The sequence below is a fragment of the Polyodon spathula genome, chromosome 24 (genome assembly GCF_017654505.1).
Source record: "Polyodon spathula isolate WHYD16114869_AA chromosome 24, ASM1765450v1, whole genome shotgun sequence".
NCBI classification, from domain to species: Eukaryota; Metazoa; Chordata; class Actinopteri; order Acipenseriformes; family Polyodontidae; genus Polyodon; species Polyodon spathula.
This window is the reverse complement of record NC_054557.1, coordinates 8,835,866-8,863,121: the sequence shown is the minus strand read 5'-3', so window position 1 is coordinate 8,863,121 and position 27,256 is coordinate 8,835,866. Positions and strand designations below refer to the sequence as shown.

General features: G+C 35.9%; 1 protein-coding gene across 3 annotated transcripts in view; it reads left to right on the top strand.

Annotated features, from left to right (window-relative positions):
* LOC121298907 (high affinity cAMP-specific and IBMX-insensitive 3',5'-cyclic phosphodiesterase 8A-like) overlaps positions 1–26,907 on the top strand; it is a 72,283-nt gene extending 45,376 nt beyond the window's left edge. The window contains exons 2-22 of one of the 3 annotated variants that reach the window (XM_041226211.1): positions 988–1,044; positions 7,084–7,274; positions 7,641–7,697; positions 7,910–7,964; positions 8,613–8,701; positions 9,187–9,265; positions 9,886–10,026; positions 11,991–12,079; positions 12,243–12,294; positions 12,391–12,433; positions 12,793–12,870; positions 12,956–13,026; positions 13,112–13,276; positions 17,526–17,574; positions 17,843–17,978; positions 18,620–18,818; positions 19,248–19,465; positions 20,242–20,374; positions 21,542–21,706; positions 22,703–22,832; positions 24,291–26,907. In XM_041226211.1, the coding sequence (XP_041082145.1) occupies positions 988–1,044; positions 7,084–7,274; positions 7,641–7,697; positions 7,910–7,964; positions 8,613–8,701; positions 9,187–9,265; positions 9,886–10,026; positions 11,991–12,079; positions 12,243–12,294; positions 12,391–12,433; positions 12,793–12,870; positions 12,956–13,026; positions 13,112–13,276; positions 17,526–17,574; positions 17,843–17,978; positions 18,620–18,818; positions 19,248–19,465; positions 20,242–20,374; positions 21,542–21,706; positions 22,703–22,832; positions 24,291–24,397 (2,304 nt within the window). In that variant the 3' untranslated portion in view covers positions 24,398–26,907. Of the gene's footprint in view, positions 1–987; positions 1,045–7,083; positions 7,275–7,640; positions 7,698–7,909; positions 7,965–8,612; positions 8,702–9,186; positions 9,266–9,885; positions 10,027–11,990; positions 12,080–12,242; positions 12,295–12,390; positions 12,434–12,792; positions 12,871–12,955; positions 13,027–13,111; positions 13,277–17,525; positions 17,575–17,842; positions 17,979–18,619; positions 18,819–19,247; positions 19,466–20,241; positions 20,375–21,541; positions 21,707–22,702; positions 22,833–23,084; positions 23,141–24,290 lie in introns of those variants that run through there. The other 2 variants (XM_041226209.1, XM_041226210.1) reach the window with 2 other exon arrangements.
* Positions 26,908–27,256: the final 349 nt, after the last annotated feature.

Here is a 27,256-nt window from a genome sequence, read left to right as displayed (position 1 = left end):
TGCATCACTGGGTTGACCTTTTAATATGCAATACTGACAGTCTGTCCATTGAATGTGATTACAACAGCCAAGAACCAAGATCACTGAGTCTTTCTTTTTTCTTGAATTAACCGTTTAAACGTAAATATTAATTGTAACAGCGACAACATATACAGGGTTTGTGGTATTAGTTTTAATACAAACAATAGTTTTATCAGTTTTCTTTCTATTTATGAAACTTTCTAGACTGTTTTAAGATACTATGTATCAACCCCTACTCCACACTGATGTAGGGTATTTGCTCTGAAGTCACTGATTACAAAAAATTGTATCCTAAACTTACAGTATGAGTAGGGCATCCCTGACATCCCTGTGAGGTTGTATAAATGTTTTTCATGAAGGAGCTTTTTCAGTTGTTAAGCATTTAATCAGAATTGCAGTGATCAGAGTTGTACATTTAAGCAATTTTGATTGAAAGTTTCACTCTGGCACATGTATCTGATATGACGGTGCTTATAATAATAATAATAATAATAATAATAATAATAATAATTAATTCAACTTTACTATTTGACATTTGATATTTCTGTGGCTGTCATCTTATTCAAATTTTTTAGGCCTTATTTGGTTATACAGACATCTGGAGGTATATGACTGAATTGCAGGTGAATCTGTAACGTTTACATTGCATTTCTCAAGTAATTGATATTTTAAGGGGTTGGTAAAATTCTTGCCTTTTTTTTTTTTTTTTTTTTTTTTACAGTTACCCAATTCCTTGTTAATTGGAATCATGCTTATATTTTTTTAACAGCTTTTATTTTATGTAACCTTGCTTTTGAAATGTACGATACTTACATAATTTAAAAACATTTGTACTGTATGCTGCAAAGATCATAATTAATAGACATTCGGTTTAGATCTTGCCTTATTTTTTTATTGTTTTGGAAGAGGTTCACTTGCAAAAAGCAAATACAATCCTTAACAGCTCCTTTTCATTTGGTTCTGCAGGCAGCGTTTACTGAGGTGCAGTTTGGCCCAATGAAGCTCCACGTGGATCAACTTCAGGTATGTGTTTTAATAAGTAGGTATTTGGATGGAAATAACATAGTATAGGCAAATAAACCATTGCAAACAACAACTGCTCTTAACTTCCAAGCAGAGCATGCACTCTGCTTATTTGTAAGTGCTTAGGTTTATAGGCCATGGGTAGAATGCTTTTTTTTAATAACATTGTTCCAATAACAGTAGGTGCACATTAAGATCATTTATTGATCATTTTAACCTCCCTCTGATTTATTATTACAAATATATATATATATATATATATATATATATATATATATATATATATATATATATATATATATATATATATATATATATTTTTTTTTTTTTAGTGTGTCCAATTATTTTAGCCCTTATTTTCTCCCCAATTTGAAATGTCCAATAGTTTTGTCCCCTCACCGCAACGATTCCCCTCAGAGCTCAGAAGAACTGAAGGTTCAGTGGACACCAGCTGATCCACCGATAAAAGCCAGCTTCCTCTTTTACACCCAGGAACATCAGCGAGCTACCAGCCTCTGGACGACAAAGGTCAAAACTGCAGGTGTCCGCCTCAGCTCACTAGGCGCCTGGCCAGCAGGGTCCGCTGTAGCGCGATGAGGAGAAACATCCCCTGCCGGGTTTGTCTCCCTAACCCACGGACGCTCCAGAGCCAATCCGACGCTCCCTTTGGAATCCCCAGTTTAGACTGCCGACTTGCTCAGCCAGAACACGAACCTGCATTCGCCTGACTTACCATGACAGCCACTCGGTCAACCCCGCCCCCCGTCCCCCCGATTTATTAATAACTAACAGGTTGAAATCTATAATAAGATTTTTGGTAACCTATCAAATCTGCTGTTAAGATTTCAACCTGTATGAACAAAAGACATCACGTGACCCCTCTTGACTGTTACTTGTTTTTCAAGTAAAAACTAAAGCTAAAGCTAAAGGCCCAGAGAGGGCTTTTAAGGCGTTATACAGTGAAGTGAAGGGAGCTTTGATGACATAGGTTTGTATTATTTAAAATATACAACATACAAACATACTTCTTAAGACCCATGTCACTATAATAGTAATGCTCAATAGAACATGAAGTACGTTGACAGTAAATAAATGAGTATTTTCAATGTGCAATTTGGGCAACGTGTAATTGGCAGATCTCATTGTTGCCATAACGACACAATCAAAGAATGACGGATGGTAAAAAAATGCAACCTTGTCCTTATCTGGTGCATTCCATGATGTACCGTATGTATACAAAACAAATAAATCGCTACCGTCTGATCCTCACAGGTAACTCCAGTATAATAAACTGTCACATGTGCTTACTGACGGTTACAGGTTTAGTAGGGATGTGAAGAGATCCTTTCGTTCAGGTTTCTGTTTGGCACGGTTTTTTCATTCACTCTTAATGGAAGTGACTGGAAATTAATTAGAAGTGTAATCAAGCTGATCTCTTGTACTAGTTACACTGTAACATTACATCAAAAAAAAGAAGAAAAAATTTGAGTTAACCATTGCAGAATGGACTAACTGGATATAGTGTATCTGCTAAGGTTGTTAGTTTCTGTTTAATTTGCTGAACGATACTGCATTTAAAATCTAGCTAACCACTCTAATTGTACATTTACAGTTGCTAATAAATATTACAAAAAAAAAAAAAAAAGATTCTCTGCTCACTGGAACAATTTGCCAGAAGCTACAAAAGCCTCTGCCAGCTTAGCCTTGGTCATGCAACCATTAAGAATGTCCATGTAATTCTGGAATCTATTGAAAAGGCTATTGCTAACCATATTGCCCTCCTGGGTGTGTGCATAAATTAAAAACTAAATACAAAAATAGTCTTGTCCCTTATAATCAGAGTAATGCATATTACACTCACAGTTTGATCTCCTTCTATACTCCTGTCAGAATTCACTGAAAATAACAGAAGCTTGTGTTAGTCACTGCAATGCGGTTTAGCACCAACGAGCGCTTCCTTGTATTCCTTGTATGAAAGGTTCCATCAATATGGAAGTTATAGATACACTAATCTACAGAATGGAATTATAATAGCAGCACTGTAGCTAGAGCAAAAGTGACAATAAAAAAAATGACTTTCAAAGAGACATGCACACCTAAAATCACTTGCAGGTGTGACTCTCGCATGATAAAACCTGGTGTGTTTGTTATGCATGTGTGAACGCTTTGGAGTCAACACAAAGGTGTTATGACAAGCAAGGGGGGTAAGGTAGACTAGCATGAATTATACAATCGTGTTCTTTTAAATTTAATCTTTTAGACTATCCACTTCACCCTTGTAACACTAATCCCACAAGCAGTTTAGAAGACCTTTCATGAGAAAACCATTTTGTAAAGTTGAATATGCAGGTACAGCAGACTGTGACGATCGTCTCCATGTTGGAGGCTTATGAGCATATATAAATCACATTTTAGGAGTTTTAAATAGGGTTACATAACAGAAGCTAAAGACAAAGATCAAACACCCCATTAAGGTACTGGAAACAAAATCCTGTTAAAATCCAGCTCCAGTTTTAGGAAGGTTTGTATGATCACAGTTCTGTTTCAAATATTCATCAATTATAAAGTCAAACTTTTAATAAACTAAATCAAATAAACAAATGTTTCAGCTGTTGCCTTCATTAGTGCAGTGAGGTACACTGTGCAGTATGTGGTGGAAATTTCATGTTAGTCAGGAATGAGCCATCAATGTTTGTTTGCTTTTTTTTTTCTACCTGCTGCTTTCAACTTTCAGAGTTTAGGAAAATGATTTCCTTTTCCTGTTTCTTTACAGTCGATTATGATTTTCTTTCCTTTCTGCGTAAGGGTGAGGGTGTTTTAAGAGTGATTTGATGAAAGGCACATAATAAAACCGTGGTGACTGTCAAACTGAATTTCCTTTTACATGCAGTAGATACGTAACTCTTTATTTCCATGTATTTGCATAAATACGGTTCCAGTATTTAACCCTTTTTTGCATTATAAACATTTCTTTTAGAAGGGAAACTGTTGCCAGCGTGTTTACTGTCTATTTGTTTGTGTTACCAAAAGGCAGTTTGAGCTTTACAGAACATAAAAGACAAATCGTCTATTAGAACCATTTTAAACTGCACTGAACAGTACATCATTAAGCTGCATTGTTTTCTCCTGATATTTTCATAGAACATGCTTAAATAAAGTCAGGTAACTCAATTTTCTTATTATTTATTTTTGTATCCATAACTAAATTAAACACTCAGTTGCAGAATGTAGGAATACTAAAATAAACTTTTACAGCTCTAGAAAACCCCACATTTTTATTCTCTGGATAATCACGGAAAGATGGTTGATCCAGTCCAGGGTGATTTTGCTCAAGTTTCTGCTGGCTTTTATTACCAAGCTGTGTTTCATTTTGTCCTTTTAAACACAGGGCAGTGCAGGGTGTATTCTTCCAGACAGAGTCCTCCTTGCTATTTCAGTCAGGTTGGCTAAATTGCTGCTCTTGCATTCACATGATCACAAACCGAACAGAACCTCTAACCTGTGATGTCTGGGATTAATGCAAACAAATATAACAATTTTTATCCATAACATAACAATCCAGATACTTGTTTATTGGTATGCAAAAGTAACTGATAATCAGTATGTTACTGTTTTTCTTAAACAATAATTATTATACAGAATGCCTGTTTGCATGTTTGTGTCAGTGGCTGAACAGTGATGTCTGAGCCAAGTTTTGGCTTAGCTAAGAGGATTCCACATGGAAGAGCTTTGTTTTTGTTTTGTTTTTTTTAATGTAAATTTAGTCGTCGTCAATGATTTTATCCCAGTTTTCTCCCCAATTTGGAATCACCAATTGTATTTTATTAATTCCGGTTCACTGCTGCAACCCCCTGGCGACTCAGGAAATGGAGGCTGACACACGCGTCCTCTGAAACGTGTCCTTGCCTAGCCGTCTTTTTTTGCACTGCAGATTCACAGCGAAGCCATCAGACCTATAGTGCCGGAGGACAACACATATCTGAATGGCTCCACTGCAGACACGCAGGTGCCCTATCAGCCACAGGACTCACTGGTGCGCGGTGAACTGTGGATTGCCCTGCCGACCTAAGCCCTCCCTACCCGGGCGGCACTCGGCCAATTGTGCGCCACCCTCTGGGAAATCCTTGTCACAGTCGGCAATAACACAGGCCTACGATCTACGATCTCCAGGCAATAGGGTGCATCCTGCACTCCACACGAAGCGCCTTTACTGGTTGCACAACTCAGAAGCTCTGTTTATGTAAGTCCACAGTTGTAGTCTGTGGACTGTTTGCTGTCTTCATCATCATTTTTAGCTTAAAACTAGTTATAACAATCACTAACCCAGTGCATTCATTTTCAAAGGTCTTTGGACTAAAGTACGATAAAAAAAACTAAAACAAAAAAACAAGTAACTATCTGATGCTTTCGATTGGTTACCAGCACACTGTAAGCAGAATATTGACATTTATAGCAGTATATTGAAATTGTTAACATATTATTAATGAACGTTAAACTTTGCATGGTACAATTTTTAAAATTCTTAACAATATAGATTGTATCTATCCGTGGCAGAGCGGAAGCCCTGCGTGTGCGTGTGTGTGGTTTCAGTCTCGGAGCTTATTTCGAATTGATTACATCATTACAATCTTTCTTTTTAAGCATCATGAAGAACTTGTCATTTGCACAGGGATGTGCCTTACCAGATGTTCATAGGGACCTATTTTTGAAAGAGTTCTGGCCTTCAATTGGTCTGGCTAAAAAAGGCGATGTATTCATAGCCACTTTCATAGGACAGAAACCTGGAATGCTTTATCCTTACCATTTGTAGTGATTATATGTGTATATATATATATATATATATATATATATATATATATATATATATACACACACACACACACACACACACACACACACACACACACACACACACACACATATATATATATATATATATATATATATATATATATATATATATATATATAACAATGGTTAACAATGGTTTCTTTGCAGCAATTCTTCCAGTTAGGCCAGCTTCACGCAATCTCCTCTGAACAGTTGATGTTGAAACATCTGTACTTCTAGTAGCATTTAGCTGAGCTTGTATTTCAGGGGCAGTTAATCGCCGGTTTCGCAGACTTGTGACTCGAGTGAACTTGTTCTCCGATTCTGAGGTCACCCTGACCTTGTTCGGTCATCATGAGTGCCAGTTTCTTCAAATAGTTTGATGGTCTTGGCCACAGCAGTTACAGACACTTTCAAAGTTCTTGTAATTTGTCATAAAGATTGACCTTCATTTCTTAAAGTAATTACAGACTGTCTTTTTTCTTTGCTTAACTGAGCGTATTTTGCCACTTTCTGCTCCCTTACATTCAGGAATGACAAACTTGTGCCTATGCTATCTATATTTATAGTAATCACGGACCCTCACCTGTTAACAATAATTGGTGACAAAAGGTTAATTAGGTAACATGCTGTTTAACTCAGAGAACATTTAACAAAGACAGTTTTATACTTATGCCAGTGTTCTAACACCGTGTTATACACATTTCAGACTTTTAACTGACTTGGGCTTCAGACTGAAATCCCCTTGCTTTAGGTGACCATTTCATTGAAATTGACAAGATTTACGGTTTCATTTAAAAATTAAATTTTTAAATGCAATTCACTTATGATTATCAACTTATATAAGTACATGTATCATATAATGAAATATTAAGTGTTTATAGACAAGTTTATACAGTTGAAAGCTTAGATAATCATGAAAAACCTGGTTTCAAGCAGGTGTACTCAAACCTTTGACTGGTTACTGTATATATATATATATATATATATATATATATATATATATATATATATATATATATATATATATATATATATATATATATATGTATGTGTTACTGACGTACCTTGTTTTTTGGTCAACTGATGGAACTTTTGATAGTTCACAGAAATAAGGCCCCTAAACTTTGTGTAGTTTTGCCATATTTTTTAATACACTGAAGATTCTGACACTAATCACATTTTTTTCATTTTAATGTCTACCAACAGGTACTTTTAGTATTTGCCAAAGAAGATAGCCAGAGCAGTGGATTTTGCTGGGCATGTGAGAAAGCTGGCTTCCGGTGTAACATTGCCAAGACACCCGAATCTGCACTGGAGAGCTTTCTAGAGAAGCACCATGACATCATCATCATTGATCATAGACATTCCAGAAGCTTCGATGCGGAAGCGCTGTGTCGGTAAGTTCTGTTACTGATGCACAACATGCTTTTGTCATAGAGCAAGTTTAAAAAGGTCTAGCACCTCACTAAAATGTCCTTCGTAGAGATTTCAGGATCAGACTTAGTTAGCCTTGTATGTTTCTATGGTGCTTTATTTTAAATGAGTGTCATTAAAAGCAGGGTCAGTTGTGTTACAGAACAGACCATGATTTATACTACAAATGGGACTAATAGTCAAGATTGATATTGAATGACTTTGATGGTACTGCCAACTGCCATGTGTTTGTTATGCTTTGTAGTGGATGGCTGCTACTTGCATACTAAACCCTTTTGCGTTTTTATTGAGATTCAAAAGCTAACATGTGTTCTGCTGTTTACATTCAGGTCAATTAGAGCAGCAACATCTTCAGAAAATACAGTCATTGTTGCAGTAGTTAGAAGGTACGTATTATTTAGTAGTATTATTTATTGCAGGTTTAATTGAATGTTACACACAAATTCAATGATTTTTTAAAATAAATATTAAAAATGATTATATATGTAATCTTTACATGCAATTGTTGTTCAAATGTGAAATTTATTTTGTAATGCTTGCAAAAGTTGAGGTCATATTCCCGTCGCCTTTTAACTCGTTGTAAATGTTCTTTTTAAAGGCAGGATCGAGAAGATGCCTCTGTTATGCCACTGCTTAACGCTGGATTCAATAGGGTATGTGATACAATGCAAAGAGAGATCTTAGGTCGAGTTTCTTCAGGTGATAGTCACATGCAGAAAGAGCACAAGTTTAGCTGTAGCCCATGGCAGACATGCGAATGAAGTGTTAAAGCATAGAACTGTCACTTGAGGGTTTCCGTTACGAATGCAGAGAATCCTACATTGAACATAAAGCAGCACACATTACGGAACGTTATTTTCCTGCCTCAAGGTTTATAGATAGGGAAGGGTTATGTGAGCTGCATTATGGATCGACTGCTAGCATGTGAAGCTCTCTCACTCATAATGCAACTGCATAAATATTGACAGGCCAGTATGGTACAAAACGGCTTTGAAATACAGTAAAACCTGTCCAAACAAGACCCTACACAAACTGGCATTCTGTAGAATTCAGCATCGTTTTTGGGTCCTGATCAAATCCCTACTGAAATGAATGGTGTGATGCCGTCTACAGTCCGGAGCATGGGATGTCTGACCACTATACACAAACACAGATATGCTTTTGAGGCCATTGGTATCAGTTCAGCAAATTTGCAGTACACTGTCCTTTTAACAGACTACCCTTTGAATAGTGTAGAATCAAATGCATGCGGTACTGTAATATAACTCACTATTTTTTGTTGTTTTTTTTACATCCAACAGAGATACATAGAAAATACCAATATTATGACCTGTTACAATGAACTTCTTCAGTTGGAGCATGGGGAAGTCAGGGCACAGTTCAAACTAAGGTATTTCTATTCTCTCTCTCTCTCTCTCTCTCTCTCTCTCTCTCTCTCTCTCTCTCTCTCTCTCTCTCTCTCTCTCTCTCTCTCTCTCTCTCTCTATATATATATATATATATATATATATATATATATATATATATATATATATATGTGTGTGTGTGTGTGTGTGTGTGTGTGTGTGTAGCATAAACACAATTCCAGCTGAGCAACAAGGCATTTCATATGGAGATGATAAGCACGATGAGAAATCAACTGCTCTTATGACAAGGAATTGCTATATCTGCACATTCTGCCCAGATTTAGGGCCTGTCAGGCGAAGTATCTAAAATGTGCTGCACATAAACTACATTGTAGACACATTTCGTGGTAGGCAAATTTGATACTGCACAGAGAGCAGTAGCACGTGACTTGTCTAATGGGGATTAACTCCCATTTATCCAGCTTGATGTACTAGAATCGTTGTTTTTGTGTTTCTTCTTTCCCTAAAGGGCATGCAATGCTATCTTCACAGCACTAGAGCAAAGTCAGGAAGCCATTGAAATCACAAGTGAAGATCACATGATCCAGGTTTGTTTTCACCAGTTTTTGGTAGTCTGTAAAGACTTCATGATTACACCGAACGGCTCATTGTTTGCAGTGTACCGTCATGTGTAATCAAAGAAACATGAGACAATGCCCCAAGCACTCCCTTATGTCTGTGCATGTTAGAAGTGAGGGGTGTGACTTTTCGAAGTTAGCTACAGGTCCTGGGACTGATACAATCAGTATTTGGCTGAAAAATATCTTTCTAAAAGGATCTGGGTGGCACAGCGGGCTAGTTTACTAGCCTCTCATTCCTTACCTCTGAATCTGGCGAGTGGTGGCTGGTCTCAATCCAGTTGTCATGGCAATCTCAGGATAAAGTCCAGAATTGTGTGACAGTGTGTGTTCAGGTCAGGATTGTGGTCCATTCATTGAGGTATTGTGGAAAGTTGTCACTTCTGACTAAAGGCAATAACATTGTAGCAATTACATTTATCAAGGAGCTTTATTTTCACTTTTCTTCTAGTTTAATGGAAAGCTGTGTATTACTGTGTCCTTACTGATAATGAAATGTCATTCTTGAATTCGCCTGTGGTGTGTTTAAAAATAAAAAATAAAAAAAAATCTTAAATGCATTCTTGTTGTTTTTCATTTGCTTTCCTCAGTATGTAAACCCTGCCTATGAGTCCATTATGGGATACCAGCAAGGGGAACTTCTAGGGAAAGACAATACAGAAGTGCCTAAAAGTGAGAACAACAAAGCTGACCTCCTCGATGCCATTAATTCTTGTATAAAGATAGGAAAGGTGAGTAGTTGATGGTTCTTATAATACAGACCTCTAGGACTTACTGAAAGCAGTGTACTTTATCAACCAATCTGTTAACTAATGTTTCAGAAAGTGATTTCAAAGAGAGAGAAACGATACAAAAAATGCTGAGGTTAAAGGGACGCTTTTTGGAGTATTTATCTTTTTTTTATCAGTTTAATATACCAGTGTGCTGTTTATAATTCTCTATTGCTGTTCCTGCTTAGATCATTTTACACCATGCTTACCTAAATATCTGTACATATCTGCCCCCAGTGCAACTGGGAGTTGGTAAATGGAATTAAGTGATGTTGGTTGAATACAAAATCAGTCACAGAGACGACAGAAATTCCAACTGCACACCCTAGTGGTGATTTTCCCAAACGACTTTAGAAGTGCAGCTTTAAGAGTCTTTACACACATAGTTTGAAAAGTGACATTTTGTGCTGTGGTAGCAGTAGTAAGCATTATCTTACGATAATAATCTTAGCAGAAACAACAATTAATATTCATACGCGGCACACTCTATAGGATATTAAACGAGAACGAAATTAAACAAAAATGTAGGCAATATAAAAGTATCCAAAAAAAACAAAAATAAAAACAAAAAAAACAGGAGAAATATGTAATCAAAAGGGTACCAAATGTAGTTACAATAAACTGAAATAGGGAATCCCTTTTTGTTACCAACTGCTGCTCTTGTTTGTGAGCGCTCAGCCTCCCCCTTTCAACTCAAGGGCTTTATTTGACTAATGATGATTCAGAAAGGTCTTTTGAGGGGATACTCCATGACTGGCTAAATTCATTTTACCTTTTGAAGTCTGCAAAACTGAAAGCTTTGTTCACTGTAGCTGAAGCAGCAAGTGAAGGATGCCACATTGCACAGTAACCTTTTTGTGCTGGACTCTTAATTGCCGCATGCCCAGTGTTACAATTTGCATAACCATAATTTTCACTGAGAGGTCCGTAGTATTTGTGTAAACAGCTATATACAAACCTGTCTCCTGTAGTCCTGCTCCCTCATCCTGAACGTGGAAAAAAATCCATTAGTGAAAGATGTTTTAAAGATACATTTGGTAGTTTAAAAAAAGGAAATTCCATTAACGAACCTGATCTTTAGAGCTATCTGGCTAGTGGGATGCCTGCATTTTGATTAGGTTTAGTAAAGACTCGTTCCTTTTAAGAATACTGTACAGTTCAGTACCGACAGAGTGTATTCAGTTCAGAGAACAGTAAGGTGACTTTTTAAAAAGACCAAACAGCACGTCAAACAGTGGGTATTTGCTTTTGAAGTAGGTATACTGTGACGAGTGTTAAAGACATTAAAGATATCTGTTATTTTATCACCCTTTGATTATTTGAAGTGTATATATAGCTCGGCACATACATATGTCGTAGTTTGTGTTTACCTAGAATATTTTTCTTTAAAAAAAATTCTTGGAGTTTGTAGAAGCAACAAAAATAGATGGTAGCTTTGCAAGACCTGGTTCTGGAACAAATTTGGCAGTCCACGAGCGTACCAGGGTCATTTGGTTAGAATTAAATGACTGCTTGTTTGCTAAAATAAAAGGTCTTCACACATAAAATGTTTTGCATTGTATTTTCTCTAAACTTTATTCACAGTACAAAAATTACAAAAAGGCAGTGAAAGGGTAAACAGGAGGGGTCCACCAGCAGATTATTTTCACATTTCAACAAACTGTGAGAGTGCTCAACAGGATTAAAACAGCTATGTATTTTTATTGATCACAAAGTCATTTATAAGAGCTTGATTTTAAAAGGAGGCCTCCGTCAGGTGGTAACAGCCCGGTTAAAATACTGCTTCCCTTTGTTGACAATGGAAACCCTCGTTGGGTAGGCCTATTATGCAATTTATGCAATTAGTGTGTAGGCAAGGGCTATGTCACTCTCATAATACCAGAAAACCTGTCTTCTGATGTTTTAATAACTCCCTTTGATTTTAGGAGTGGCAAGGGATTTATTATGCCAAAAAGAAAAATGGAGATAGCATACAACAAAATGTGAAGATTACACCTGTTATTGGACAGGGAGGGTAAGTGTTAAATATTTTACATGTAACAGCATTTACTCTATGTGCCCAAAGTAAAGTGCACTACCTGTTTGTAGTATAATATTGAATTCAGGCTTCTGAATTGCAAGCATGTTTAAACAAATACAATGTAGAGATCAATACTTCTTTTCACATTCTTTTGCAGAAAAATTAGACACTATGTGTCTATTAAAAGGCCATTACATGACAACAATAAGGTAAAGCTGCATATTCGTGTGCTTTTACATGCATTAAAAGTTTGGTAGTTTTATATAAAGCTTCTTCTGAACCACGGCTTCTTTTTCACTACTCAGGCTGAGAAATCAAGTGAGCGTGTCCAGGCTGAATCTCAGACAGGTACGGAATAATGCCTCTAACATGGGAATAAACTGATCGCTTTAACCTTAACTGTGTGATTGATCTTAACACTGTCTGCAAATTGAGTTTCCTTGATAGCTGTTACATCTTTTGATAAACGTCCACCACCACCCCCATAGAAAAATATGCCTTGATTTTTATTGAAGTGGTTTATTCAAGTTGTAGGGTTTGCATTGAGTGACAAGCAAAGGGAATGTCATTTCTTATTGTGATGTGGATTCAGAAATGATTGTTTGTACCTGAATAGAAAGTGTAGAAACCATGCCTTATCCATGTGTCCTGTTTCAAAGCCTGCCACGTTCTGTACTGTAACACTAATAGGTTTCCTTTCATTGCAGATATCCAGTCTTGCAAGCACAAGGACAGAAGGAAAGGCTCGTTAGATGTCAAGTCAACCACTTCACGGGGGAGTGACGGTGAGCTGAAGCTACAGGATGAGCTTGTATCATCATCAGTATTAGATAGGTATTTTATATCTCTTTTTTTGTTCGTGCCTTGCAGGCAGTTCACAGCGAAGGCACTCATCAATGGCCAGGATCCATTCCATGACAATTGAAGCGCCCATCACAAAGGTAGACTCCTCAGTACATTTCCAACGGCATGTGAGCCTTTCAGAGTCTTCGTGATCGCCCTCTAACCCATTCTCTATTGACTTAGGTAATAAATATCATAAATGCTGCACAAGAAAGTAGCCCAATGCCTGTAGCTGAAGCCTTAGACCGCGTGCTGGAGATTCTGCGGACCACAGAGCTCTACTCGCCACAGTTTGGGGCTAAAGATGAAGATCCACATACAAGCGACCTTGTTGGTGGCCTTATGACAGTAAGTTGAATTTTAAGATTTGAAATGTTTGGATGTGTGCATTAGGGCTCAAAATAGCAATCGATTAACTGGGCACACAAAATATAAACGCTCAAATAAATATCGATGATTGTACTGCCCACATACATTTTCGCTCCGTTGCTCTGCACGCGGCGTTATTATTTTAATATCATTACAGTTAAGTAAAAACTTGTGCACAACAATTGAATGTGAGGGGTAATTACGCCTTGGTAGCGTCAGGAGAAAAAAAAAACAAAAAAAACATAACATTCGCAGCTAGCCTGAAGCATATAAACTAGACACGAGTTTTTGAAAAACATCTTTTTTTATTCAGTGACCGCTGCAGCATCACACGCATCATGTTAATATTGTACCACCTAACCTTCACTCTCTGTGAAGCACACAATGTGGAAATCCCTTCCTAAAACATCATATTACTACTACTACTAATAATAATAATAATAATAATAATAATACAAAAAAAATTATTTACTTACCAAAACCTGATTACCTGCTATAGGTCAAGCTGATCGTTCTTACAAAATTAAACACCACTGATCATTTATTTATTTATTTATTAGCGTTATTGAATATTGTCAAATATTCATTATATAACAGTTCATTTTGAAACTCCAAAGAAGCGCAAACTATATACAGTCAGTTTTCTTCGACGTGCACAATGTATTTGCAGGCTGTTTGCCAGGAATACAAGCCTGTCGTCCTGCTCTGGATTCAAGGAGGCGCATTCAGGGCATTTTCATTGAAAAACTTAAATAATTTTATTAACTATGCACGTTACAAAAATGTAATTATTGAATCGATTGTCCGGTATTTAGATCGATGTATATAATGAGGAATGGTATTGATCAAAAAAATCAATTTTCTGTTTAATCTTAGCAGCTCTAGTGTGCATTCTGCTTAGCTGTTCAAAAGTTATATTTACAATATATAGTGTATATGCAAAATACGGTTGAAATTTGGCAGAAAGCACTGGGGTTTTTGCCCCCAGTATCAGAGTGCCTACCTGTTGCTATTGCAGCAGTAATCTTAAATTTATTGTTTATAATAAATTAATTTAAATTTAGTTCCCTGAGGTGATTATCTTTGTCCTTTGTTACTTCCTTGTGCCAGCTTTCCCTAGCCAACATGCTGGGATTTATTGTACTTTGATCATATATTCTGAACCGGCAATAAGAACTTTTTAAACACAAATTGTGTCTGTGCTTTTCCGTTTTAATCGCTTATTTTGTTGTTATTGCTATTAATCATTTAACTTTCAAAAATGTCTTGGTTTTTACAAGACCATCAGGCTCAAATGTAAACACGTCATTGCGTACGGAATGTGAAAAATGTATTTTTTGTTTGTTCAAAAACGTCCCCTGATTTCTCTGTGTGAAGAGTTATCCTCATCTGGCTTTAGGGGTTAGCATGTCATGTGTGTTAGATTCCCGACGCTAGAATGCAAAAAAGGTCCTCCAGGGCACCTCCAATATAAAACTTTAGGGTTCGCCCCATGTTAAAAATCCCATCGGCGACCTGGCCCTTTAAATCTTTTTACTCAGGCACTGTAAGAGATAACCCTGCTTGCACAGTTCAAAAGAGGAGATTTGGGGCTTCACAACAATGGCCTATTCGTGTATTTCCGGCATTGGATCCTGTCAGTAGACAGGCGTGAAAACGAGTGTTTTGCAGTATTGTTGCTGCACTGTATGACAGACCTACCTCAGTGCAGTAAACAAACATTTTCAGACAAAATCTTTACAAAAGAAGAGAAATGGTGACATTGAAGGCACAAGGATCTATTTCCGATAAATAGATGTTTGTTTTTCGTATTGACAATTTTTGTGGATCAGATGCACGTTACAAGCTCGCTGTTAGGATTAGGTTGCTATGGTTGCCACATTGAATGGCTTTGAAGCCACAGTAAATATCTCCATCTTGCACCACATGATCAGGTCCCTGGCATGAAAAATGTATTTATTTATTTTTTTGTTTATTTTTTTTTGTTTTTTTTTTGCTTTTTTGGTACCTTTTGTATATATGGCCAATTTGTTGAAAAAATTTGCCTGTTAACCTTTATAGTTAGTTATAGGCACAGGTCTAACAAAAGTAAAAAATAAAAATAAAAAAAAATTAGGCAAACATAGCTTGGATCCAAAAGGGTTTGAAAGTGAAATTTTCTTTTCCTGGTAAATAAAATCTATACCCAGCAATGTTGCCACAGAACGATAGCTCGCAAAGTCAAACAGAAGTGTCTCTGGCAGTAGAGCAAGTCATACTTACTGAATGCACAAACAAAACCCAGGAGAAATCCTTTGTCTAAGAATTGTTCTTAGAAGTAGGCTTACAATACAATCAGAACAATAGCTACATCAAGTGACAGCTTACCTGGAACAGTGCCTTGATCATACTGGAGTGTTCATGTCTGGAAAGTATTGATGAAATGCATGTTGATGTAGCCTATTATGTTGTGGAAACAATGGATAAATTATTGTAATTTATTATCCAATATATTGTACTACAGTAGATCAGTAAAGAAAAAAGAAATCTCTCAAATTAAAAGGGTCCCTTTCAATCCCAGATGCCTCTTTTATATTGGAAAGATTTAAAAAACACACTTGTACAAGTACAAATATGCACTTCCCAAGTACGATTTACCCGCAGTATGTATTTTGATCTCTTATTGGGTTTGAAATCACTTGTGGTTTGAACGGAAGAGGTTTATTAATTGAGTGCGTGTGTAATAAACTTGTTATGGTTTAAGCTTGAAGCCACAAAAAAGTCAGGAAATTCCTTATAAAAAAATGACAATTAAATTAACTTCAACTTGAAACCACAAAAATGCCATACCACCCATAACTGAGCTGCATCCAGGTTAGGCTTTTAGCAGAGATACTGAGATGTGATAGGCAGGGTAGCATTCAGTGATATGGGAAGCACTGAAAATGGCAGAGTTTAGAAAGTAGGGGACCTATCTTTCTGATCAGACCTGATGGAAAATCACCAACTCTCAAACTCAAACGCACATGCGACAGAAAAACTGACATTAAAAATAAAAATAACTTGAACTACAAATCCTATCAAATTTCTAACCACCACAGGAAATTGTAAGCAGAGACCGCTACCTCAGCTCAGAGCACTATAGCTGTGCCATAATTTTTTTTCTCCATGTCTGCTGAAAAATGACATTCGTATTGCACACTGGGAATTTTAACATTTTGACTCCCCTTTTATCTTTACACTAAGAAAGTTTAGAGATTTAAAGAGACAAAGTGTTTGTTCCAAAGGACACCACTGTACCCTTACTATTGCCGAGGTATTAATGGTTGAAAATCATTAATCGAAACAAAGTTGAAATCAAAACTTACAGCGGCATCTGCGTATTGGGACCAGATAATTAATTTGTCACCCCAGTGATCTATGGATAAGGTATTTCTGCAGGGTTTACTTTTTTTATTTAGAAAAGAAAAGATAAAAGGTTTGTTCTTTAATTTATTAAGAAATAATAATAATAAAAAAAAATAATAAAAAAAAAAAAAATAATAATAATAATAATAATAATAATAATAATAATAATAATAATAATTAAACCATCACAGAAAATATAAATGAGATACAAAGTTTGTTTCTTTGGACTCACAACTCCAGATTGTGTGTTAAAATGTGTGTAGAAACTATTAGAATGTCAGACAATTCATAGATCAAAGGTGAGGCCAGTTTTACTTCCTGAACAGGGCTTTTCATAAAATATACAGCAGAAATGTTACTAATGTTCCACTCAGCCAGCTTAAAAGTACTCTACCATGTCCAGCTTTAACACTGTGTGTACGAATCACATATACTGATGTTTAATGTACCATGTTACTATGGGAACATATTAAATGAATGCATCCTATAAAGACACTTGGTTGGCCGTTGCTGCTGTATCCAAAACTACATAAATTACTGAGGAAACGAGTGGTGACCTTGGTCCATTCTGGAAAACATACATTCCTGCAAATTTCCACTCCCAGTTTTCCAGAAGATACAGTAAACTTGTCAAACTGTCATGTATACTACTTGAAGTATTGTATTTAATGTTAGTTTTTTCACTGGTTTAATTCTCTGCTCATTTTATACATTTCATTTTTTTGTCAATACATTGGTTTGGACACACATGCCGTACAGAGTGTGTTTTTGTAGGAGTTCTTGTAAGAATATTTTTACTGGAAATGTAATGACAATTTTTTCTGTTTGTTTTTTTGTGCAGGATGGTTTGAGGAGGTTATCAGGGAACGAATACCTCTTGGCTACAAAACGTAAGTATAAATTGGCTCTTCAAACGGTTTCAAGTGTGCTGATCTGCTATTTCAAGTGAAGCAATCTGAGTGCTATGAAAACATTGTACATCTACGTAACAGTTATACAACCATTGTTTTTATTTTTGCCGCTGAAGTTTCTTTTCTATATTCAAATTTGTGGGAGGCAGAAATACTATGGAAACTGATGTGTATGGTCAAATCCAATTTCCAAGTAAAACTGACAAAAGGTACAAAGAAAAGAAATAAACTGTGTTCCTTTCTCCAGATCCCCATCATATCCCCAGTCACCTGATCACTCCACTGTCTCTCAATGACATCCCACCCCGCGTAGCCCAGACCATGGAAAATGAAGACTCCTGGGACTTTGATATTTGTAAGCTGGAGGGTGCAACAATCAAAAGGTTAGTGTGTTTTAGCTGTGTGCTTTTACAATTGGAACTTGCTTTTTTACCGACCACAAGTCCTGAGTTTATTGAATATTCACATGGTCGCTTTAAATACCAACATTAAAATCCAGTTCCCTTTTACTGCCCTGTATTGGCTTCAGAACTAAACATGGTTTTAAAGTCAATATGCAGATATTTCAAGGATAACTATAGATGAAATGTTTCTGCTGCTTCCTGGTACCTACATCATGTGTTGTAGTTTAGACTCACGCCAGTGGTCTATTTGCAATCAGACCATGTGACCAATAGCACCAGGATGCAGCACTTTATTTATAGTGTTGTATTTTAATTATTTGCATATGCAAAAACAATAAAAGCAAGTGTGACTTCCATGTTACACCGTGCTGAGTTGATAAGGACAAAGGTTAAGTTTGATTAAATACTCTTCCAGTTTTGAGTACTGCCTTCACAAACACAATTTACATATTTAGTGTGAATCAGAGACGTTTTGAAGTCCGACATGAAAACGTTAACATAATAAATCAATCCTTACTTTGCTCAAGGGCAGCTCATGAAGTGTAAATGAAGAGGTAGGAGTAGTTTTTCTTTATTTATTTAAATTCTGTAATACATTACCTTTTTATTGTTTCATTTAGGCCTTTGGTTTATCTTGGTCTCAAAGTATTTTCTCGCTTTGGAGTCTGTGAATTCTTAAACTGCTCCGAAGTAACTTTAAGGTCTTGGCTACAAGTGATCGAAGCAAATTATCATCAAACAAACTCCTATCACAACTCCACGCACTCAGCCGACGTACTGCATGCAACAGCCTATTTCCTTGGCAAAGAAAGGGTAAAGGTAAGAGTAAAGAAATATATGTTTTGCACACAAAAAAATATTTGAGACCCATTATGAACATTCAAATAAAGCAAATACTGCACAGTAGGTTTGTTTTCACCACTTTTTGAACAAGACATCTAATTTATCATGTGGATTTCGCTTTCCTTACAAATCTGAGAGGTCACATGAAAGTGACAGGGACAAACACAAATGAGAAGTGTTTTCAGACATCGACTGCACTGTCTCTAGCGAGGGCTTAACAGATTTCCTCTATCAATATTTATTTATTTATTTATTAACTTGCGTTAAATACCAACACAAAGGTGTGTGCTGTATGTTGGCCACCTGCAGAGGGTTATTGCTGTTGCTACTCTGTACTTTGCTTTTGTTCCAGTTGGCTTATAATAGATCTTTAACAACCCTATCCACACCTTATTTATTTTACAGCAAAGTCTTGACCAGATTGATGAAGTAGCTGCCCTCATCGCTGCCACTGTCCACGACGTGGATCACCCCGGAAGGACAAACTCCTTCCTGTGCAATGCAGGAAGTGAGCTGGCTATTCTCTATAATGATACAGCTGTGTTAGAGAGCCATCATGCAGCGCTGGCCTTCCAACTCACCACACGAGATGAAAAGTGTAATATATTTAAAAACATGGAGAGGCAAGTTCCCAATTCTGAATATCCCCCCACCTCCTGGTACACTGGAGTAAAATAGTGTGTGTATGTGTGTGTGTGTGTGTGTGTGTGTGTGTCTAATTACACTGTGTAACAAATTTTTTTTTGTTTTTTGTTCCTGGGTAGTAAGTGTTATTTCCTAATTGCTTATGTTTCAAAAGTATAGAAAATGGCTATTATTCCCCACAAACTTTGCTTTTGTGACCAGGACAGTGATATTTCAAAATATCACTATTTCCAATGGGAAAATGGGCAAATGTGTGTCTTTTCGTTCACATAAAGTCAGAGAAAAACAACATATGAATCCAAATTAACATGTATTTATACTAAAGTAATACAAAAATGACTACAAAAGATTTAGAAGTGAGTAGTTTTTCGAGATTTACAATTATACTGTATTTACATAATCTATCTATATATGTACATACATACATGTATATATGTGTGTAATATAATATATATATATATATATATTATATATATATATATATATAATGTTTGCTTTATATGATACAGTATATAATCTATAGAATATTAGCACAATACAAAGTCAGTTGAACATAAGATTTTACATTCATGTCTGTGGATTTAAAAAAAAAAAATCTGTGATATGCTTTTAGGTTTAGTCTTGTACCAATAACTTTAGCATGCAAGAACTCCCTTTGACCACACAATGCACAGAATGGAGCTTTTCTTGCCTGCTGAAACACCCCCATTAAAAGAGGTGAACAGTAACATCATTCTTGTTATTTTTAATATAGAAATGAATATCGAACACTCCGGCAAGCCATCATCGACATGGTCCTGGCAACTGAAATGACAAAGCACTTCGAGCACGTCAACAAATTTGTAAACAGCATTAACAAGCCTTTGGCAGCACTGGAAGAGAATGGGGTAAGCAAGGTCAAATGAAACACTGACACTGAAGACTGGAAGTGCTGTACAGCCCTTTAGCCCATCCTTAAAACAAGTGCAGTTTAAGACTTGATCATAAGCACCACAAAACACTGTCTGTATCTAAATACAACATGTGTAACGTTTTGAGACGCCCCATATAGAAACCCAGCAGCATTTAATATTCCACTGTTCAATTGGGCTCTTCTGATCATTCCAAGAGTAAACTGTCCATACAAAATTTAAGTTTATAAGTGGGATGTATTTTACTCAACTTTACTTACAAGTCCTGTTACTAACTAGTGTGTCTTATTATCGTATCGGTGTTGTATATGTAAACCAACCCAGTTAATTAAATATAATCTGCCTGGTGAATCTGTTGATGTAATAATAAATAAAAAGATGTTTAAATTAATCACTTAGCCGATTTGTTTCTATACTCTAAAATCAAAGGATACTATGGCGTTTCATTTTAATTTAGTCTTATTATAACAATAATAATATATTTATTTTGTATATCTCATTTCATTAAAAGAAATCCAGAAGCATTCTGGTAACAAAGTCCCAGGCCAAAATACAACTCATGGACTTGCAGTGTTAGGATCCCAAGTACAAATATGACCCCCTGGGCTTGAAGTTCATTGTGGATAATTATAGTAGGCCATTTAAATGATCCAATATGAATTATTGAACATGAATAATTACTTGGGATCCTAACATATCCACGTGTGTATAGGATGCGTCCTTTCTGAAGCAAAATCTACTAAATACAACATTCAGTTAAAAAGGGAATCATGATACAGTGATTAAAAATAGTGATGGCTACTGGGGGCTGCTACTGAGTGCAGGAATCTAACAGGCAGCCAACAAGTTTCACATGAGAATGAGGAATGCAGGGCACTGGGATTTTAAAGGATCTGGGCATCTTTATAATGAAAAAGACAAAACATCACTCTATAGAAGAATATGTATGTGTTATGTATTAGACAGTATAGAGTAAGTACATGTGCAAATTATATAAATGATTTACAGATTTTTATAGACCACCTCAATACATTATCTTTTGTGTATTCCACTAGCCTAATACTCCTAGAATTCCAGTGTGTAAGGATGACAGATAATACAGTATTTAATTTGCCCTGAACCTGTATATCTTTCTCTATATAGGCAAATGGGGATGTCGACTCTGTCAAAAGCATCTTGACATCTCCTGAAAACCGTATTCTCGTCAAACGCATGTTAATAAAGTGTGCCGACATCTCCAATCCCTGTAGACCACTAGAGCTGTGTATTGAATGGGCAGGGCGCATTTCAGAAGAATACTTTGCACAGGTAAGCAAGCCATCGTTTAATTATAAAGAAGTAAAGTAAATATTGTTAATCACATTGATATTATCTGGATAGCTGTGTAATATATATATATATACACACACACACATATATACACACATGCATATATATATATGATGCTCTTTGAGCTAATATATATATATATATATATATATATATATATATATATATATATATATATATATATATATACACACACACACACACACACAAAAAAGAGAAAACTTTTGTGCTCCTTTTAATTTTTTTTTTTTATTGTCGCACACTATGCAGTAATGGTTAACTGCAGCAATGCAGTACACCTTTATATTTGGTTTGTGAGCAGATATTGATAATAAGACGCTGCTATGAAAAGAATCATGCAAACTACCCCAGGGTTGTGTTGTGTTTCAAAAACGATTTCCAGCACATCCATCACGGTTACTTTTCTTGCGGATCTTGATATGTGAAATTAAACAAACATCCTGCCAATGTAGGATCAGCGCCGACACCTAATTGAAATGAGCTGAACTATTAAAATGGCACTGCCTGTTAAATAGAGAACACATAACCGTTAAACCCACAGATGTTTAATACAAATGTAATCTAGGAATGAATGGAGATTTTGTTTTTTACAAAATATACGTTCTGCTTTAATAATTTAGATTTTCTTTTACATGTGCATACAGAGACGTTAGTGCTAATTTTAGATTTTTGTATTGATAGATGTGTGTTGGAGGGTGTATCTCACTGATTGTTTATTGCTTGTAACATTATTTCAGCCTCCCAGTGAGAAATGGCTAAACTAATCCTAATGTAATACAAGTGGACAGTTCGGTGGACCTTCAAAGAAAGAGCAGAGCTGGTTTTGGTTGGAAAATGTGTAGCTCTATAGTTGCAAAGGTTTGGTAGATCTCCCATCAAGTGTTAGGATGTTTCTCAGGGTTATATTTGTAATAATGTTAATAATATGTTTGTCGTGTCATTTTCACTGTGCAGACTGATGAAGAAAAAAGGCTTGGCCTCCCTGTGGTAATGCCTGTTTTTGACAGAAACACATGTAGCATCCCCAAATCACAGATATCCTTCATTGATTACTTCATAACAGATATGTTTGATGCTTGGGACGGTAAGTACAACATGTTTTTATATTTCTTATACTCGGTAATTATGAATTACCAGTCATATTCAGAAACAACAATTGAGGCTCAATTGAGTGTGCCAAATTATTATCTTTTTTTTGTCCTATTTGAAAGCACACTTAAGTGATACTAACATTCAAGAGTTGTTTGTGAATATGGATATAGATTTTCATTAACAATTCTAAAATGCTCCTTTTCAATATGCTGCTCTTACACATTTTTGGTTTTGTGCTAACCAGGAGGAGATTATTTGCATTAAGATGGGCAGTGAGCAAGACATGACAGATGATGGCGAGTAGACTATATATGCATCTATATATGTGTAGCAAAGAATGTATGTCTATGCACAAAAGCGTGATTCATATTTATTGATATGAATATAAGTAGTTCCACAGTACTGTAGTTTTCCAATATAAATCACGGAATGTCAAGGCTTAATGTTCAAACAAGTCATCGGGACTGAATACGCTACCAAAGAAAAACAACTGACTATATAAATGCATCAGCAGAGACAGAAAAACTATAATGCGATTGAGACAAAAAGCAACAATGCCGCGGAGCTTCACTGAATGTTCTCTTTTTGTAATATGCTCTTGGCTAAAAGGCGGGCGTTTCTTGCCTGCTGATAACCAGCCCCCTTTCAGTGCTGAGAGCTTTATGACCATGTGACTAAGTAAATAATGCACTACTGGTCTGCAGTATACCAGATGTGTGTTGCCCTTAATAAAATGTATTTGTTACAGAAGCATCCTTTTAATACACTCTGCTGCTCATTTCCAACATTATGTGGTGATCTTTGTTAATTGTTATACAGTGTTCACTCTCTAATGAAAATATGAAAGAAAACACATAATGCTTAAGTTTAGTTAATTACTGGAATTTAAAAACTTAATGCAATATGATATATGTAGATACTTTAATTTTCATACCAGATGCAAGGAGCACAATTAAAGCTCTTTTACAAATGGCTGCTCTAGTGCACTGATAGTGTAAAGATTATACTGGCCACATTGTCAAACAGGTAACACAGCAATAACGATCCATGAGCACTTTTTAAATTTTTTTTGTAATTGTAGTTTTTTTTTCTGTCTTTTTGTTGTAGTTTTTTTTGTCTTCTTTTATTAATCGCTCTTCCTGCATTGATTTTAGAGGACAGATCTCAAACCCCAGTGCACTAGAGCAGCCATTCTGAAAAGAGCTTTGAAGCAGAATTTAAAGTTATAAGTATACATAGTTGTGAGGATGTTAACAATGAAAAGAAAAATTACAGGTACATTATTTAAACACCACCATGTGGGGACGTATAACGCTATATTTTTAAGACCCTGCTATCAAAGCTTTTTTTTTTTTTAATAATAAGTAGTTTTAACTTCACATTTCAGTTTTGAATACATCATTGTTCGGCACCAGCTATCGTTAGTAAATATCTTGGTTTTGTCGTTTAGAATTTGCAGACCTGCCCAATCTAATGCAGCACCTGGATAACAACTTCAAGTACTGGAAAGAACTGGATGAAAAGAAGCTACGGAGTCTTCGACCTCCACCTGAATAAGGAACCAGGCCCCTCCGACTACACATTCATTAACATAATAGGTGGCCACCAGAGACCTCCCTTGTTCATGATGATACAGACTGTTTCTGTTATGGCAATATCACAGTGAGACCAGACCAGGTGTACCTTAAAACTATAGACTTATCATTAACTACATACAACAATGTTTTTAAAAAACAAAAGAAGCATTTGCAACTGGTTGCTGCGGCCTGTGACAATCCTAAAGATTTTATGGTTCAGGTGACAAAGGATTCCTGCTGTGTATACCTGACTCAGTATCGCCGGGCAAGCACGCCAGGTGGAAAAACAAACAAACAGAAACAAGTGTTGTCCTGACACAGGTTTCAAGAAAGTAATGATGAAGGAATGGAGGTAAGTGTTGTCTATGGGACTGCTGTGGCCTGATACAAGGCTAGGACGACACAGTTTGAAGAAATTACACTGAAAGAAGCCATGAGTACTGTGTACATACTGTACGTGTTAAGTTCACATAATTAGGTTTTTACTTTTTAAAGGTGCAAACACTTCAAAACTATTGTGCTACACTCCATCTTCATTTTAAACTTCTCCGTTCTCACTGTTTCTCATAAACAAGTCTACTGAACCACATCTCCCAAGACCCAAAGGAGCAGTTGTGTAGAGTCTGCGAAGATGGGCAACTGTATAAAAGAAGAAGCTATTTAAGCTTTCCAAACTTGATCATTAGCATTTATGATTTAGACTTTTATTGATTTTATTTATTTTGTTAGATGTTCAATATTTTCTATGAATTTATAAAAACTGAAGAAAAAAAGCCAAAGCTGACTTTTAAAAGCATCACAGTTTTACGAGTCATATCCATACCTATACATTTTATTGATGTATAGACCTTTTATTTTCATAATGCAAATACAAAATGACACATTTCTATTGCACTGTAAGAATAGATGCATATGTTTTAATATTTTGTCCATTACTTGGGATGGTGTAATTAGGAATAAGCTGTTTCCTCCTAAGGGAGTGGAAAATGTATGCATACACACTGAAGCTGTGATTATCCCAGCCGTGCACCTTTCGGGTAACATTGTAACCTTCCCAGGTCTCAATAACAGGAGAACTAACTGTAAAACATCCTTAGAATTCAAAGATTTTTCTCCCCAGATATTTTGTATAAGATATCCTACTGAAAGACTGCCTTATTTTATACAATATTTATACAATACACCTGCAGTGTAAATTAAAGGAATATTTGGATTTTTTTTAACCATTTAGAGAAAAAAAAAACTATTTCATGAATCTCAACATTTTTATCGTCTATGTATTTTCCAGTAAAGAGAGGGGAAAAAGGTGAACACAAGATGTTTGTAAAAATGTTTGACTAAAACATTGGAAGGGCATTTAAGATACACAAGTTAAAATAACATATGTATATTTTCAGGTGTTTAAGAATGAAAAGGAGTCTATTGGTACAAAATACCAGCCTTGGCGTTTATTACCAGTTTTGATTTTGACGATTATTAATATTTTAATTTCTTATAATTAATAAGAATTCTTATATTTCCAAGTTTAAATATGTGTTTTATTTTTTTATTTACTGGTACCCCAACACCTTACCACTTATTTCAAACTAACTGAAAAAAAAAAACAGCTACTTCGAAGGCTAATGTCAAATTGAAAACCGTGTGCTGTTACACTGGTGTCGTCTTCACTCCACAGTGTGGGTCCATTCAGTGGTATTTTGGGTTTTAACAGAAATCCGCATTTTGTTGACACCTGAGCATAAAATGAATGAATATGCCAACTTTGGAAGATACATACCTGATTGTAAGTTTGTCAGTACACTTCACAAAAGATCGTTTCAGCAGTGAAATGGCAAACAATACACTTGTATTTTAAAGGAAAAACAACATAACGTGGTTTTGGTTTTGAGTTGAATCATCAGATACTCTGTTTAGTAATGGAATGAGGTTGTGTCACTTAAATTTTCCCTAAACACTTTCACTGCTGACCTGTGGGCACTTTAAAGAACTCCTAAACACTCCAGACCTGTTGCACTGGCCCAGTCTTAAGTGTGCTTCCATATGTATTTTTTTCATGTTACTTCGTGGAGAAAGAGTTAAAGATACAAAAACAAAACCGACAGATTCCTGGATTTACTATATTACTAGAAAAATGACAACAGAACAGAAGTCAGCGTCTGAAGACACCAAGCACTGCAAACTGGAACTGGTAAAGACATTGCATTGTCACCATAAGCAAACCATCTATGAAGAAGATTTGAAAACGATGCAGAAATCAACAGCAGGTACAGGTCAATAAGAGGTGACCCTCAGCAGTGCCCTTGCAGTTGAGCAGTCCCAATCTAATCTTCAATGTTAACAGAATGGTTCCTGTTCCAATGGGAAATGGTAACAAAAACACAATAATGAACTACTGGCAGAATAGTACCACATGGTAATGGAATGAACCCATACACACTGGTAATCCCTCACAATACTCTGGTACAACTATCAGGACCACTGTGCTGTACGTGTGCCAACTCCATTTGTTGCCATGGTCTGATACTGTAGTTTGTTCTGCTAAGAGATTGTGAAGGTTTCTATAGGGAAACCAACTGGTACTTTCATTAAGTAATGGGTTGGTAAGGGAGAATTTAGTCCTTTGCAGACACCAGTTCTGTTTGGGTATGAATTGGATTTAAGTGATCTTTGAAAATATTTATATATAGCTATAGCCAAAAGTTTAGCATCACCTATAATTTTAGGATTGAGACAATAAAAACTATAATGAACATAATTTAGATATTTTATTTACAATCATGTAATCAAAGAAACTACAAAATGATATCTCAGATGTCTACTGGAAGTCATAATAGTATTT